General features: G+C 37.9%; 2 protein-coding genes across 2 annotated transcripts; one reads left to right on the forward strand and one right to left on the reverse strand.

Annotated features, from left to right (window-relative positions):
- The first annotated feature begins 216 nt into the window (after positions 1-216).
- On the forward strand, positions 217-2,333 carry LOC119491774 (green-sensitive opsin-like). Its single transcript, XM_037775992.1, has 5 exons — positions 217-679; positions 774-942; positions 1,105-1,270; positions 1,398-1,637; positions 1,748-2,333. Exons 1-5 carry the CDS (start codon positions 295-297, stop codon positions 1,844-1,846), a joined length of 1,059 nt encoding a protein of 352 aa, XP_037631920.1. The 5' UTR covers positions 217-294; the 3' UTR covers positions 1,847-2,333.
- A 6,235-nt stretch (positions 2,334-8,568) lies between these two features.
- On the reverse strand, positions 8,569-13,658 carry LOC119491784 (synaptoporin). Its single transcript, XM_037776005.1, has 5 exons — positions 13,635-13,658; positions 13,085-13,209; positions 10,102-10,300; positions 9,752-9,943; positions 8,569-9,674 (listed from the first exon to the last, which is right to left on the reverse strand). Exons 1-5 carry the CDS (start codon positions 13,656-13,658, stop codon positions 9,342-9,344), a joined length of 873 nt encoding a protein of 290 aa, XP_037631933.1. The 3' UTR covers positions 8,569-9,341.
- Positions 13,659-16,793: the final 3,135 nt, after the last annotated feature.

The raw sequence follows: 16,793 nt of genomic DNA on the forward strand, positions 1-16,793 counted from the left end.
TTTACTTTTTATATATATATACTGTATATATATGAGGAGTGAAAAAAAAGTTAAAAAAAAAATCTAAAATAGGTCACAAGTAAATCATTTTCTTAACCAATTATCAAACGGATTGAGCTCTGCACTTCCTCACAATCCTCCTGTAATCTAATTTTGCCAATTTGAGGATAACCTCAGGGAGGTATAAAACAGGACCCTGGAGAGCATAATCTGTGGGAGTTGACTTGTGACTGAGTGACTTTACACGTCTTTTGCCACTGTTCATCTAAGCTCCAGCAGAGAAGGCAACTGAAGATGGCTTGGGACGGAGGAATCGAGCCCAATGGCACAGAAGGCAAGAACTTCTACATCCCCATGTCCAACAAGACCGGGATTGTTAGAAGTCCTTATGAATATCAGCAGTACTATTTGGCGGATCCCATCATGTTCAAGCTTCTAGCTCTCTACATGTTCTTCCTGATCTGCACTGGAACTCCCATCAACGCTCTGACATTGTTGGTAACGGCTCAGAACAAGAAACTCCGGCAACCTCTCAACTACATCCTGGTCAACCTGGCTGTGGCTGGACTGATCATGTGCGGCTTCGGATTCACCATCACCATCACATCCGCTGTCAACGGCTACTTCATCCTCGGAGCCACCGCCTGCGCTGTCGAGGGATTCATGGCCACGCTTGGAGGTAAGAAAGGCGAATCAAGAAGTTCCATCTTTAGTGTGTTTGAAAAAAAACAAAACATTGCACCATATGAATTAATCTTACCTTTCCTCTACAGGTGAAGTTGCTCTCTGGTCCCTGGTCGTCCTGGCTGTTGAGAGATACATCGTCGTCTGCAAACCCATGGGAAGCTTCAAGTTCACCGGAACTCACGCAGGAGCTGGAGTCCTTTTCACCTGGATCATGGCTCTCGCTTGTGCCGCCCCTCCACTGGCTGGCTGGTCCAGGTAATTCACACTCTCTTTTAAGACTTACATTTTAGTTTAAAATGTATTCTATTTTAAACAAAGATTTATACTCAAACACACCATTCAGATGCTCTTAGATACTGTAGACGCAGAGTTTAAATGTCTTTTGTAATAAATGATTTGTTCTTAAACCTCACACAGGTACATTCCTGAGGGCATGCAGTGCTCCTGTGGACCTGACTACTACACTCTGGCTCCAGGCTTCAACAACGAATCATACGTCATGTACATGTTTGTCGTCCACTTCTTCATCCCCGTCTTCCTCATTTTCTTCACTTATGGAAGCCTCGTGCTGACAGTCAAAGCTGTAAGTGAAGATTTTTTTACAATATTGAGGCATTTTCTTTGTATCTATCATCGACATTCACATAAACTAACTACTGTATATAGAACTTATTGAATGAACTGATCTTTTATCTTATCAAACACTTTAGGCCGCAGCTCAGCAGCAGGAGTCAGAGTCTACCCAGAAGGCCGAGAGGGAAGTTACACGCATGTGCATCTTGATGGTCTTTGGCTTCCTGGTAGCTTGGGTGCCCTATGCCAGTTTTGCCGGTTGGATCTTCTTGAATAAAGGCGCTGCCTTCTCCGCCCTGACAGCAGCTATCCCAGCCTTCTTTGCGAAGAGCTCAGCCCTGTATAATCCTGTTATCTACGTGCTGTTTAACAAGCAGGTTGGTTCAATAGATTGTCTAGTTTCTAGTATTTTTTGCTTTTTCTTCTTTATTCAATTCGTGAACCGTGGGCTCATTTCTGAATTTGCTGTCTTTGCTCTCTTTTCCAGTTCCGTAACTGCATGCTGAGCACTATTGGAATGGGCGGCATAGTGGATGATGAGACCTCAGTCTCTGCCAGCAAGACAGAAGTGTCCTCTGTGTCTTAATCACGATGACATCCTCAAATCTATGGACATTTTTCTTACTGATCGCTTTCAGATTTTAAAAAAGATCCAATGAAAAGAAAAGTCTTAAACTTTTGCCAAATAGATTTACGGATTCGATGAACGGACTCTGGACCAAACACGCTGAGGGATTCTATCTCACCTGTTAATATGTACAAACTGAGAATTGTAATGAAATGCATTTGCTCTCAAAGTTATCTTGCACAGCATTTGTGTGTGTGTGCTCTTAAGAGCATTTGAGTGAGTGAGCGAGTGTGTGTGTGACTGTGCAGGACTTGATGACACCCAAGAAACTTCAAATCTCAAGTCAAGTTAAAATTTGCTGCTACGATGCATGTGCAATCATGCACGTGGGGGCACAATTATGTGCTTTACTGGTCTACCAGTGGCATTGTTTTCTTGTATAATGTGAAAAAGAAAAAAAATATATAGGATCGACTAGATAATAAATGCATGCATGAAAAGAAAATGTGCTCTTGTGTTCATTCAACTGGTTTGATTACCTGCTGTTTAAACCAAAGTATAAAGTCACAGATTTGAGATACAGAATATTTCTATATCACTAGCCTTTGTGTATCTTTGGGAGCAAGAGATAAGACTAATTTGACAAACAATATTTATTAGTGATGTTTTCTCTGTCAGTCAAGTCACCTTAGTTTAATTTCTATCTCCCAAAAACAAAAAAGCTTGCCTCAAAGGGCTTTAAAATCTGTGCAAAATACGACATCCGTGCATTGGATAACTAAAAACTAAAAACCCTTTGATAGGGAAAAAAAGGGAGAACAGAAGATGGATCCCTTTTTCTCTGCAGAAGTCGTATTGCCTTTTGGATTAAATCTAGAAATGTAAAATATTGCACATTCAGCATTGCCTCCTCATTACATTCTCATGACCTTTTCACATGGCAGAGAAAGGTTCCATAGTGTCCTCAAAAGGCCTCATCCCACTCTAATCCCTCAATATAATCTTTTGTGAATTCTCTAAAGAGGCCATAAGAACTGAGGTCATTCCAGGAAGTGCTGCTCAACCAATTAGTCGGGTTTTATTTACAGTAATGCCACTTACAGGAGTGCAAGTTTAAAGCAACAGAGATTTCAGACAGGTGGCAGACTTAGTCGGCACGAGAAATCTTAGAATTGTAACACATTAGAGACAAACTTTAATCGTTTTAAGCTCTTATAATGCACTGGGAAACAAATAAAAACATGATGCATTTCTTTCATGTTTTAAGTGGCTTCAAATTAATCTCACAGTGATTTAGAAAAGTCACAAGACACTGTATTATCTGTCTGAATGAAATAAATCTTCTCAAGTACGGTATCTTACTGAGGGGACATTCCCACAGGTCTACAGTTGGAATCAGTGTCTTTGGGTAGAGCTCTGATTTTACATTTCCTTCAAAGCTGAGTAACCTACGGGATCCTCTGAGTAAAATATGACACATTTAGATAAACAAAGCGTTTAAATATCAGGTGTCCTGGAGGATTGGGCAGCATGACATCCAGTATTGTTTAAGATCACAGCCTATCTGCAATTTTAGTTGTAGTTAATTTATGGCTGCCCCCTCTTAGTCGACTAATCTTCGTTTTGGTCTCAGTCGACTAAGATTTCTGTAGTCGATTAGTCGTTCTTTATGCTTTTTTCATGCTGAATGACTTATTTGTAAGAAACTTATGAGCACATCTCTGTTAAACACACAATTTAAAGTGGTGCTTTTCTGTGATTCTTTGTGGAGAAACTCAGTTTTACAGATCTGTCGAGTAAATTAACTAATCAGTGTTAGTCAACCAGGGCTTCAACTAACGATTATTTTTATTGTTGATTGATCTTTTCGATTAAAGCTGCAGTGGTGTGTGGTATTTCCTCAATTTATCTTAACATGGCTGCAAAGTCACAAACTTTCTAATTTTACAGCTAAACAGTACACGACAAGATGTTTTTGAAAACATTTAAGCCGAGAAATAGGCATTACAGTAACAGAATATTGATGCCTATAGTTTGACCGATTGATCGGAGTTTGCAAGTGATTAACAGCTGCTCAGAGATGGCAGACTCCAATCCGTCTCTAATTGGTTGTTTTCCTCCAGTCTGTGAAATCTTACAGATGCCATTAAGAGCACCGGAGGACACAGAGACACATGTTTTTTTTTTAAATTACCTGTCTCATGCACAACTGTGACCGTTTTATAAAAAAAACTTTTTTTAATCATATTTGCTCCAATTCTACCCACTGCAGCTTTAACTGTAACATTAAAATGTGAAATAAATGCTCCCTCTTGCAGGTGAGATTCTAGTTTAAAAATGCTTTAACGATTAATGTTCTTTCTCATCTCTGAGTTAAAGAGAACAAGTAACGGAGGGAGACTTGTGTGGCGACAATTTAATGGAAAAAAAAACTCCTGTAGTCCACGTAGAAAGACATGATTAACTCTATATATCATGCTACATCTGTTGGAGCCAAACTCATGTATGCTACATTTCTGGTGTGATGCTATACCACCTCCTTGAGGCCGACGTCATAACATTAACCCTAACATTAACCCTAACATCATATCTGCAGTGTGGTTTCAAGTATAATGTAAGCCCACATTTTGAAAGTAGAAAATTACACACAATTTCTGCTCATATGTTTAACGTAAAGTGACCAAAAGCTTATTTCAATTTCAAATTATTTGAAACAAGCTGACTGGTCTGTTGGAGAGCTCTCAAATGATAAGACAGGATGATGATGCCCCCTGCAGGTGTCTGCAAAGAAGTGAATCATGTCTTTGCAGTCACCAGTACACTGTACACTGTACTGGTGTCTGTACAGAATGCTCCATATTGTGCTCCATTTGTAGATATAATCCACTGCTGCATCCTGCGCTGCTGTTGGGAAATAAAGACATAACCAAAGATAAATGTCACACAGCATGTATATAACATGCTGCAGCTCACAGGGGATTAATTACATATAAATACACCCTTCTCTTCCATACCCGATAGTCCATCTATCTCATGATGTAGCCCTTTATTTCCTGCTGATAACCTGACCCTAATTGTCATGCTGTGAGCACATACACTGTAATTTTCTTCAGAGGCTGCTCTGGACACCTGCATGTGCTTAGTGTCTCTGTCAGGGGGCCGGCTGAGCCGAGCGGTGGCTCTCTTTGTTCTAATTGCTCGGATCAGATGGGAGGAGCTGCATACAGAGGTCTTAATAACAAACTTGGGGATGCACTGGATATATTTCCAGGCTGACGTTCACTGTGAGGAAGACACTATAGCTCTGCTGACTGAGGCAAGCAACAGATAATAAGCTTTATTGTTGAGATAATATATGAGCTCAATGATATTTTCATATTTATAAGAGTTGTAGATGTCAGTATTCATATGTTGGTTGTTGGGGACTCAATTACTACAATCATTTTATGAAGAAGGTCAAATTATGGCTTTTGGGAAACTTGCAAATGTAAGCTTGACATAAAACATCAAGGATCACAAGTGTTGGACTTTATTGTGTTACCCTTCACACTTTCTTAGTAGTGTGCCATTCGATGTCCTCCTTTTTGTAATGTCAAATAAATACACCAACAATAATAGCAATAATATGTTTAACAATATAATAGTTCAAGGCATGACATTTCCAGCTTTGTTGAAAAATGAACAAATGCAGAGAAAATCAGTCGGATTATTACAGATTAAGAGAATAGCACAATTGTCTGATATCAGATTGCTACAGAAATTCAGCTCAAGCTTTTAAACAGCAACAGCAGGTGACGTAGAGAACGAAACAAATTTGTCACTGAATCTACTGTAACTTTTCAAGTCAACTAAATTTTACTTCTGTCGCCCAAAATCACAAATTTTCCTCCCTCGGAGGGTTTTATAATCTGTAACCTTTGACATGACAACTGTTTTCACAGGCTGTACAATACTTTGCATGATGGGTAAACTGAAAATCCATGTATAAAATTGGTGGAGTGCCCCTTTAAATCACTGACAAACAGAAACTTTATTCACGATCATCATCACTAAGGGTCATGAACACAGTTTTTTATTCAATGAGAAATATTTATCGTTGAAACCTGCTGACATTTAACATAAATAATTGACCTAAATAAAGCAATGATTTGTGGCCACCACTCAGTCGTAGATTTTCAAAATAAAATAATTAATTCACGTCTTGTGAACTCTTGAATTTAATAGCAGCACTTCTATACTTTACCGATGAAATTAATTTATCCACGTACCCAAATCTTTGTCATCAACAGGGTGCAGAGTGGCAAGAGCTTTTGGGTATTAGCAGGTATTATGTTAATTGTCTTAGACAAGATGAAACAGACACCCTGAGGGATTATCCCTTCAGCCTTTGCAGTTGAGATAATCCTGATACACAGTGTGAAACATGCTTTAATGTCTACGCTGGTGTCTAAGTAAAAGTCAATACTCATTACTGATTCCCTATATCGGTTTACCACATTTATTTTTCAGTATTTCCTCACTTTCAGTCTCCTCTGCTCCGTTCCCTTCTCCATGGAAATGAAGAGGCTGACACCATATAAGAAAAACCATGGCAACAACAGCTCCACAGTGGATACGCACACTTTGATATCAGCTACTGAAAAACATGAGTATCACTGAAAAAGCATGCAGAGCAACACTTCAGACACACTTCAAGTAAAACAACGGATTAAACTGAATAACTGACATGAATTTATACGCTTAATATATCTGGAAGCACACATTCAAGTTACTCCGCACGTTTTGAACTGTATGCTATGAATTATATAGACATCATCTTCCTGTATGAAATTATAGTTTTAATGATCAGTATAGTGCAGAGGACTGTGCGAGTGCAACACGAGCACTTCAACATGCTCCACATACACGTCTTAGTTTGTTTAGTATGCAACATATTGTTTTAGAAGAGATTTCTTCAGCCTTGACAAGAGTATAATAAAATGTGAATATATGTATTTACACAGAAATACACACAAAATAATTAAAAAATAATAAAATATTCAAAGCTCCACTGAAACAATACTTATTATCCATTTGAAATCAATATTCATTAAAAAAAGAGAGGACATACAAAGACACTGGTGTGCCACGTTGATTATAATATCGGGAAATCCATAAGTAATGTCAAAAGGAATAAATGTTAAAATCAAACATTTAATATCTATAGAAGGAACTCTAGCACATTGATTAGATATATTTCCGAACTGATACTGATACTGCACATTTTTTTCTGTCAAATATAGTATTAGGCAAAATGTGTAATATGTATAATAGAATGTATAATGATAAACAAAGATTTTTTTTTTCCATTTATAAGGGAAAATTTAAAGGTATGATAAAAACAAAAAAACAACAAGTGAAATTAGTGAAATTAGTTCAATATCAATACCATGTAAGTCCTAGCACCATGCTAAAACAACTACATCACTGGCCATTTATACCTTTTATTTAAATTTTATTTTGATGGCTTTCTAGGGATTCGGAGTAACATATTGTCATATAATGTTAAAAAAATTTAAAAAAGTGGTCACGATAAATAAGAAATTCACACAGAGACACAGGAAAATATGTCTGAGCTCAAAAACTATTAGCTTGTAAAATCATCAATATCTTCCATGTAGTTAATAGAACTAAGGTACACCACCACGGGTAGTTTTGTCTGCAGACCAAGTTTCTACCACAGTACTTTGCCTTGAGTAAATCCTTTATTTAACATAGTTAACGGATACTTGCAAATACTTTGTATTACACCATACTTATAGTAAATATAATCTCTAAATCTATATATATACGTTACAATAAGCTGTCTGAGCTGAAGTTAGAAGTTGTATTATAGGCTCTATTTTAGGCTGCCTCTGTTAAAGGTACACTGCCAGAATATCAGTGCTCTCCAGCTACATATGTGATTTGGTGGTTTTTATGGTGCAACAACCGGGTTACCGTAGTTTTATGTTATGTGAATATTAAATTTTCCATTGATCCAGTATAATTATTATATTTTAATACTGGTTTGTAATGATTTCTGTCCTTGTGGTGATTCATGTCCTTAACAGCAACCATACAAGGTGCTCCAAAGGGGAGCAAGTTGACCAAAAATATAATAATTAGGGCCGTCAATTGATTGAAATATTTAATCGCGATTGATTGCATGACTGTCCATAGTTAAATTAATTACAAATTTTGTATCTGTTTAAAATGTACCTTAAAGGGAGATTTGTCAAGTATTTAATACTCTTATCAACATGGGAGTGGGCAAATATGATTCTTTATGCAAATGCATGCATATATTTATAATTAGAAATCAGTTAACAACACAAAACAATGACAAATATTGTCCAGAAACCCTCACAGGTACTACATTTAGCATAAAAATATGCTCACATCATAACATGGAAAACTGCAGCCCAACAGGCAACAACAGCTGTCAGTGTGTCAGTGTGCTGACTTGACTATGACTTGCCCAAATCTGCATGTGATTATCATAAAGTGGGCATGTCTGTAAAGGGGAGACTCGTGGGTACCCATAGAACCCATTTTCGTTCACATATCTTGAGGTCAGAGGTCAAGGGACCCCTTTGAAAATGGCCACACCAGTTTTTCCTCGCCTAAATTTAGCCTAATTTTGGAGCGTTATTTAGCATCCCTCGGGGGGACATCCCACAAGCTAGTATGACATGGTTGGTGCCAATGGACTCCTCAGGTTCTTTAGTTTCATATGATACCAGTATGTATCTTCACTCTAGCTTTAACACTGAGCCCGCAACAACCTATAAATCCCAAGTTATGTTAATGCATTAAAGAAATTAGTGGATTTAAAAAGAATTTGCGCTTACGCGTTGTCGCTTTAACTCTGACAGCCATAATAATGATAATTTTGACAGTTTACCTGCACATCCCACATCCCGAGCTTCCTGTTAAAATGCAGTTGCTCTATGGGCCTTTTATTTTGAAAAAAAACAAACTCCTGAGTTCCCTGATGAGATACAGTTACCTTCTGGGGCTTTAATTTTGAAAATCTCTAGTTTCCTGTTAACATACAGTGAGTGTTGGGGGCTTTTATTTTGAAAAACAAGCCACATCCTGAGCTTCCTGTTAAGACATAGTCACCATATGGGGCTTTTATTTTGAATGGGGTAGGAGGGGAGAGACAGAATAAGACTGTCTGATGTCCACAGGGAGGTTATTCCATTAGAATGGAGATAATCATCACTTATCATCGAATATACTCTCTCAGCTCAAAAACTGACAGTCATATCGAATAACCTGTTTCACTATGAGCGCCATGACACTTCACTGAAGACGCTGATATATATCATGTTTACATACTGAAAATGCCTACAGGCCAAACACACGCACACAGTGCGTTATCAACACCATATGCCAAAGAGATGCTACCAGTGTTTTCATTTGATCTTAAGTTAACAATCATGTTCCCATCTCGTTCACCATGTACAGCACTATACCAAACGCAAAATCACATCTCGTTGACAAATATCATCGGGCCTTGAGGAACTACCGGTTTGCCGAGATATGCGTGCGGTAAGCTCAGGCTTACTTGTGACTGGTTAAAGCTACCTGGTCTGTTGACCTGCAGATTGAAACTGTCTTGTCTGGAGGGCCGTGGACCGAAACCCTCCTCCGGCTGCTCGAAGCTGCTCTCGCTGTATAGCCGCTGTCGCATTTCACTGGTGCGTTTCCCAGAAGCACTCCTGGTCGGATATCTCTGACCCGTCTTGTACCAGCCTGTCTCTTTGAAGACGAACCAAATGTTTCCAACCCAGACTACGACGTTTACGAAACCAAAAACCTGGAGACAGAAGAAGGGACGGGAGTGAGTGGCTTGTTTTATCCAGGTTCATGTTTCAGTGTTGACCGAACACCTACCGCAGATGTATTGAGTCGTGACCAGAGAGGCTCCTGGGTGGCCGTACATCTGTTCTCCTGAGCTCTGCAGGCTGCGATGAGCAGAAGCACTTGTGTTGGGTTTGTGGCCGTCTTGATATCAGAAAGAGATTTGACCCAACAGCAACTGCTGACCAGCCACATGAAGGAGAAGAGGATTGTAACAACAAAATCCTGCTCAGGACAGAAAGAGTAGAAAGAACGTAGAAAAACATGGAACAAAATAGTCAGTTTAACATCTTTCATGCCATACAAACATGATCACACTATATTGTGTCTAATTCAGGTGTGGACATTAGAGGAATGTTTGTTGAAGGTATAAACCCACTGACCAGAAGCGGGCCTCTGTTGTTCTGCAGGTACTTGTTCTGGTAGAAGACATAGACGATGGTTGCCAGCAGAGAGTACAGGAAAGCAAAAACACCCACGGTCACGAAAAACTGAGCAGCTGAGGAGAAGTCACCATCCAGGAAAATAACCTCTTCCCTCTTTCCCTCACACAGCGGAGCCTTGAAATGCACTTCCTGTAATCTACAAGACAGAAAGAGGAGGATTAAAGTGAATGGAGAAAAACAGGTTGCTATTTCAAACTGGCATGTGAGGAGTTTCAGTCTGTCGGAAACGCGTCACTTTAGCCGCCCATTGTTCACTGGCAATCTGAGAGAATTTTCGTAGCTAACTTTTTGGCTAAAAAAGGAAGATTCAAGCTAAAAAAACTACGACTTTGTATTAGGCCATTGTAGGTAAAAAAAAAAAAAAAAAATACAGAGCTGATGGGAGGGGGGTAATATTCCAGAAAAAAACTGGAAAAAGTTGTATATGAGAAAAAATCTTGGATATTCTCTGAGATTAAAGTGGCAAATTCTCATAAATTTACGATTTTATAATCTCGCAAATTTGTGAGTTTTTTTCTCTCATGAATTTGCCACTTTAATCTCAGAGAATATCCAAGTTTCTTTTTCAGAAATTTACGGAAATTCTGACTATTTTTCTCAGATTAAAACCCCCTCACCCAGCTCTGTAAATCTTTTTTTTTTTTTTTTTACCTACCATGACCAAAATACACCATTGTAAAAACCATAACTATGAAGCTGAGAAACTTTTATTTGTTGTTGCATACAATGGGACGAATTCTACAAGATTTATAAAGAAGTTGCCAGTGAACAAAAGTAGTTCTGTAACTTGTCTTTTCTATGTGACTAAAGGAAGCCACATCTAGAATGTGAAACAGTTTCCAAACTAGGGCAGCACAATTAATCAACATTTTATCAAATTTCAATATGGCCTATACTGCAATTTTCAAATTACAGGAGGAGCAATATTTGCTAAAGGTGAAATGTGTGTCAAAATACCTTTTTAAATGAAATATTGTAGTGTTGCAGCGATGTCCTGGCCTACACATCATATTCTATGGACTTAAGATTGTCTCTAAAATCACACCATAATCATTTTAATATGTTTTTCAATGAAAATGAGAACAATGATGATCACTTCCTCTAATATGGCAATTTCAGTATCAGTCAAAATAATTAGATATTTAAAAAAAAAAATGAATGTGTTTATATATTTATTTTTGCCTTTTTTATTTTTGCCATTGTGTATTTATTTTGTATTTATATTTGCACAATAATTTAATTTTGAATAAATAAAGCTCTATCTTATCTTGTTTTATAAATCATTTCTCAGGCATTTGGTGCGTGTAGTCTTATAAATGCTTACTGTATGACCTAAGTGAGTTCAATTACTGTGTCACCGTGACAACTTAATTGTAGGTATCGGGAGGGTTCGGTCACCATGGGTTACGGCGGGCCACAGTTTTTATCTGCTTGATATAAATGAACAATACAACAGTTACAACAGTTACAACACAAAAAGTTACAGTTTGGGTCAGTTTTTTTCAATGTGCATGCTTAATAACTAATTAATGAAAGCATGGTGCAGCACACTGACCCATCCTTTTGTTGGAAATTAAGCAAAAAAAAATACTATGCTGCTTTTATCATTGTTATAAAATGAAGGAAAATTACCAGACATGCGTATCTAAAACTATTTCAGTCATTAGTCATTGCCTTGTTATCAATCAGTGTGTAAATCACACAGACACATCTTTCTTGTCCAGATGCTGAGTCCCAAAAAAAAGAAAAGTAATTTAGACCCTTGCCTCCCAAGGACTCAAAACATGAAAGCCCTCTTTACATTTCAAATGAGCTGAAAAATACTAAAATTCTGTTGGAAGCAATTTGGGTTACTGTTTCTACACGAGAGTGAACTAACACACCGACACCGCTGTCAAGTCAGCTGAGATGTTGCTGTAATTGGACGACTAATTACCAGTTCAGCTTGGCCATACACTGCACTGCTGCACCACAAGACCACAAGAGTTCACATCCACGTACATTCATCATCCAGATGACATGTTAAAGGTGGCCAGTCGTTCTCAGTCGAGATATTAAGATATGTGGAAGTCGTTCACTTAAACATGTCTTAATATTTTACTGTTATTATCATTTTATTTTGGCTTGACTTTTTTTGGGGGGGAGTTGATGAGTAATATCCAACTGCAATTTAATTTAATTCATGGGTGATTGGATTTTATTTCCACTTTGCACACTGAAATTAAAATCTATTTTAGCTCTGTAGCTCTAAATGAGTACTTTCTTCACTCAAAATAGCAACAAGGATAACAAATAGAGTATATAACAACTCTTCAATAACAACTCTTTTGTCTCATCCTCCAACAGCGGACATAGTCCCAGACGGTCCTCCTGAGTGCATGCAGGTCTTCAGGAGTCAACATGAAACGGGGACAAGGAAAGACACCAGTGCTGTAACATCACAAGAGCCCACCCGAGGTTAAGTCTCGACTGACAGGAGTCCAGGTAACAGTTTGGTCGAATGATGCAGTGAAACATTTTGGACTTAAATTGGGCCGGCTTCCTACTGCTCAGCTGTCCAGCTTCTTGTTTTTAAATTGGGTGAGCGTTAAGAGAGAGCAGCTCCTCTCTGCTGAGCCTGACTCCACATGATGGACTACAGCTGTGCAGCTTTTAAGTTCTTTTTTTGATTTTTCTGGCTGACCACCTGAAATATGCAGAGATAATTGTCTGGTCATGTCTGGTTAGTCCAAAAGCATTGTGTTGGGTGTCCTGTAAACTCTTCGTTCTTTGACAATTAATTCACATTTTTGAAATTATATAAATCAAAAAATGTTAGTTGTCAAAGATTGAATGATTATAATGTCATGAAAACCAAATTATACAACACTTAATATTAGTTCTTTATGTATATCAAAGGATGCACAAACAAGTAGTTCACCTGAAAGGATAGCCAAAATCAATGTCGATGCTGCGGTTGCTCTGCCACCTGTCTGCACAGTCCACTTTAACCTGGAGGTGACCATAGTATCCTCCACATGTTGCAAAAGCGCAGATGGCAAAAATCTAGGAAAACAAACAAATTAAAAGATCACAATCTGTTGATAATTAATACAATTGATTGATCCAATATCAGGTTTATGGTTGCAGCTTAATGCATAATGTATTCACATCAAATCATTACTGGACTGTTTGTTAAGATTTATAATTGGTTTGGAAACAAAACCTGAATAATTTAAAGGTCGGAAGACAACTGACGGAGCTGCTCACTGTGAGCTGGAGGGTGGCCACAGCAGCACAGTTCTTTACTTTTAACTATGTGGCACATGTGGCATCAATAAAACCTGATAGATATTTCACCAATCAAGCAAATCAAAACATCAAGGTCACACTTGATATTGTAATTTATACAATCTAATATGCAGCGAATAGAAGCAGAAATCATTACAAACAACATATAGAAATGACCAGACTAGAGGAATGAAACTTACCGGAGCAAATATAACCATACACATTTAAAAAATTACAGATCTCAAGTCCAACTCCACACAGTGTCGACAGCTGTTGTCATCAGGGTTGAAACGCCACTGATGTAAGACAAGAAACAAGAGAGCAGCCGACGACTCTTCCAGAGGAGGGGAGGGCTGACAGGAGATTTATTCCTCCAGGGAGGAGTCTGAGATTTTACTGTACCTCTACAGTTTGTTCACAAACACTTGAATAACTTGTAAATACCTGGTGAATGTGTATTAATAGGTTGTTTACTTGTTGTTGTCAGACCAGAAGGACTGTTACTCTCAAAAGATATTTTTTCTAAATAAGGCTTCATCAGAACATGAAACAAATAGAAATATCTGCTGCAGCATGTCGTCGCTGCAATGAAAACTATGTATCTCCAAATTTAGTGGTTTGGAATTGTTCACATAAACCGAAGGATTAGGTGTTCCTTTATGGACTGAAAAAAAAAAATACTTCTTAAATGATATAAACTATTTAAAAACCCATTGGATTATCTGAAGAACGCACGGTCAAAAAGATCAAAACAGGCCTGTTTACATGAACTGAGATACATGGTTGCACAGGGCAGCAACTAGCTGCAATGATTAGTCGACTAATCGATTGGTCGATCGACAGAAAATGAATCTCTATAAATTTGGTAATCTATTAATCGTTTAAGTTTTTTTTTCTCATACAAAAATGGCAGAAAATGCTGTTTTCAGCCTATCAAATCTGGAGCTTTTCTCTGTTTTATATCATATTAAACTGAATATCTTTAGACTGAGAAAACAAGACATCTAAAGACATCACCTTGGACTTTGGGAAACTGGAATGGCCATTTTTCACTATTTTCTGACATTTTATTGATCAAATGATGAATCAATTACTCTAGAAAATAATTGGCAGATTAATTAATTACAAAAATAATTGTTAGTTGCAGCCCAAACAACAAGGATTTCAGCATAGCAGCTATTTTCCTGGACTTAAACTTCAGTAGTGGCCTAACAGAGTTGACCTTAAAACAACCTTTGAACTTGTGTTACAGTGCCAGATTGTATAATTTAAAACTAATTGAATTTTGTAGATTTTTCATCATAGGGGTACTTGTCATCCCAATCCCAATAAAAGAGAATCAACTGATGTTTTTTGTTTTTTTTCTGAAAATTTCAGTGGGAAAACAATAATATTATTATAGAATTATTTGAATTAAGGAGTTTCTCCTTCTTTCTGAAATCATGTGTGGGTCTGTGATAATGTTAGGTGATTAATTGAATTTATTGGGATATACATTACACTAAGCTATTTCCTCCCCAAAACCAGTGTTGCCATGGTAACTGAAGTGTATTGACAACACATTCTCTCTCGCAAATCGTCATATACCGCTGCTTTGTCCCTCGACGTGCGGGGCACCTCTCTTGCGTTACTTTTGGATGGACCAGGGACGTGCATAGTGTCCTTTCAAAAATAAACTTCCGTTTTCACAGGAAGTTAGGTTTAGGTAACACAACCACTTAGGTAGTCGTGGCTGACATTAACCTCACTGACTAACATCTCACGTGACTCACGGAACTGACGATACCGATGAGTCACGTGACTAACGACTGACTATGACAAAGTAAGTCAATGTTAGTTTTAGTTTCACATGGGATAGGAAGGAACACTGGTCTCCTGGTTGAAAGTCTTGTGTTTGTTTGACCCATACACTTCTCCTCCCGTCCTCCCTTAGCGGACTCTCACGATATTTATACTACGTCACTCGCTCTGACCGTCAAATAACGCCGCGGGTGGGTTTACCTTGGAGTTCGTTGAAAGCCTGGTTGGTCACATACAGTCGCTAAAGGGTGCCTCCGTGCGTCGTATTCCGAAACCGAGGGGCGCTGCCCAGACAGCTGTATTTGACGAGCTAGGAGTGACACCTGGTTATATTGACAGTAGTTTGTGACCCGGGCGCCATATTGAAAACTGTCAAGCTAAAAACAAGCACCGCCCACCAGCCAGAGCAAACTTTCCAATTTTACAGCTAAACAGTACACTATAAGATGTTTCTGAAAAGATTTGAGGAGAGAAATAGGCATTACAGTAACAGAATATTGATCCATATTTGATCAGCGCTGCCTAGATTGATCGGAGTTTGCGAGCTTTGTCAGCAGTGATTGACAGCTGCCGTAGAGACTCCTCGGCTCTGATTGGTTGTTTTTCATCGGCACATTGAAATCTCCCTCTCAGGAGGACAAACAGGCACATGATTCTATTTCATATTACCTGTCTCATGCACTACTGTATATAGTGACCGTTTTATAAAAATAACTTTATTTTATCATATTTTCTCAAAGTTACCGACGTCAGCTTTAAAGACACGCTCTAACTGAACTGTGCCTCATACGATATGCACATTAGCTGATTCTATAAGAACAGAAAAAAACATACTTGAGACTCATCAAGGTCCGATGATTAATCAGTGTTTATAGTGTTTCAAAGTTTGCAAAACTTGTGGTAGAATATTATAGGAAGGTAATCGAGGACATGGTTTTGAGATCATTCTTTGGCCGGCCCTGCAGCAAATATATAAAAACAATACAGCTAATATCATGATTTCTCTACTACAAATCAACACATAATATTTTGATTGAAATAGTAATATATCAAAGTGATAAAATAAAATAAACAATTGTTCTGTTGATTATTGTATTTAATCATCCTGGATACTTGAATTACATTTTCTTTCCTAATGATCCACTGATGATTGGGCTATTCCTGTATTACTGTAATAAAAAGGGTTCTGCTGACCTCTTTTGGTGACAAGTCTGTAGTACAGATTTATTTTTATTGAATGAATTTAGGGTTGTGCACATCGCTGAGGGGAAATTATCCCTCGGGCCTCACTTTAAAAAAGATGCCCTGTTCATCTTAGAGGACAAAAATGTCTGTTTTAAAAAAGAAATGTCATAAAATCATATATTAATATTATTTTCCACTTTCAACGAATCAAATATTTTAACCAATTTCAGTGCTGATGATAACTATTTTCCAGTCTGGGATATGTCAATTATTAGCATCAACATTGATTTTGATTAATTTTTATTTTTTTGAGCAGTGTCAGATTTATAAACAACAAAAAACTCCCACTTACCTTAGAGGAGAAAAATGTCCCC

This window comes from Sebastes umbrosus, chromosome 1, assembly GCF_015220745.1.
Source record: "Sebastes umbrosus isolate fSebUmb1 chromosome 1, fSebUmb1.pri, whole genome shotgun sequence".
Classification (NCBI taxonomy): domain Eukaryota; kingdom Metazoa; phylum Chordata; class Actinopteri; order Perciformes; family Sebastidae; genus Sebastes; species Sebastes umbrosus.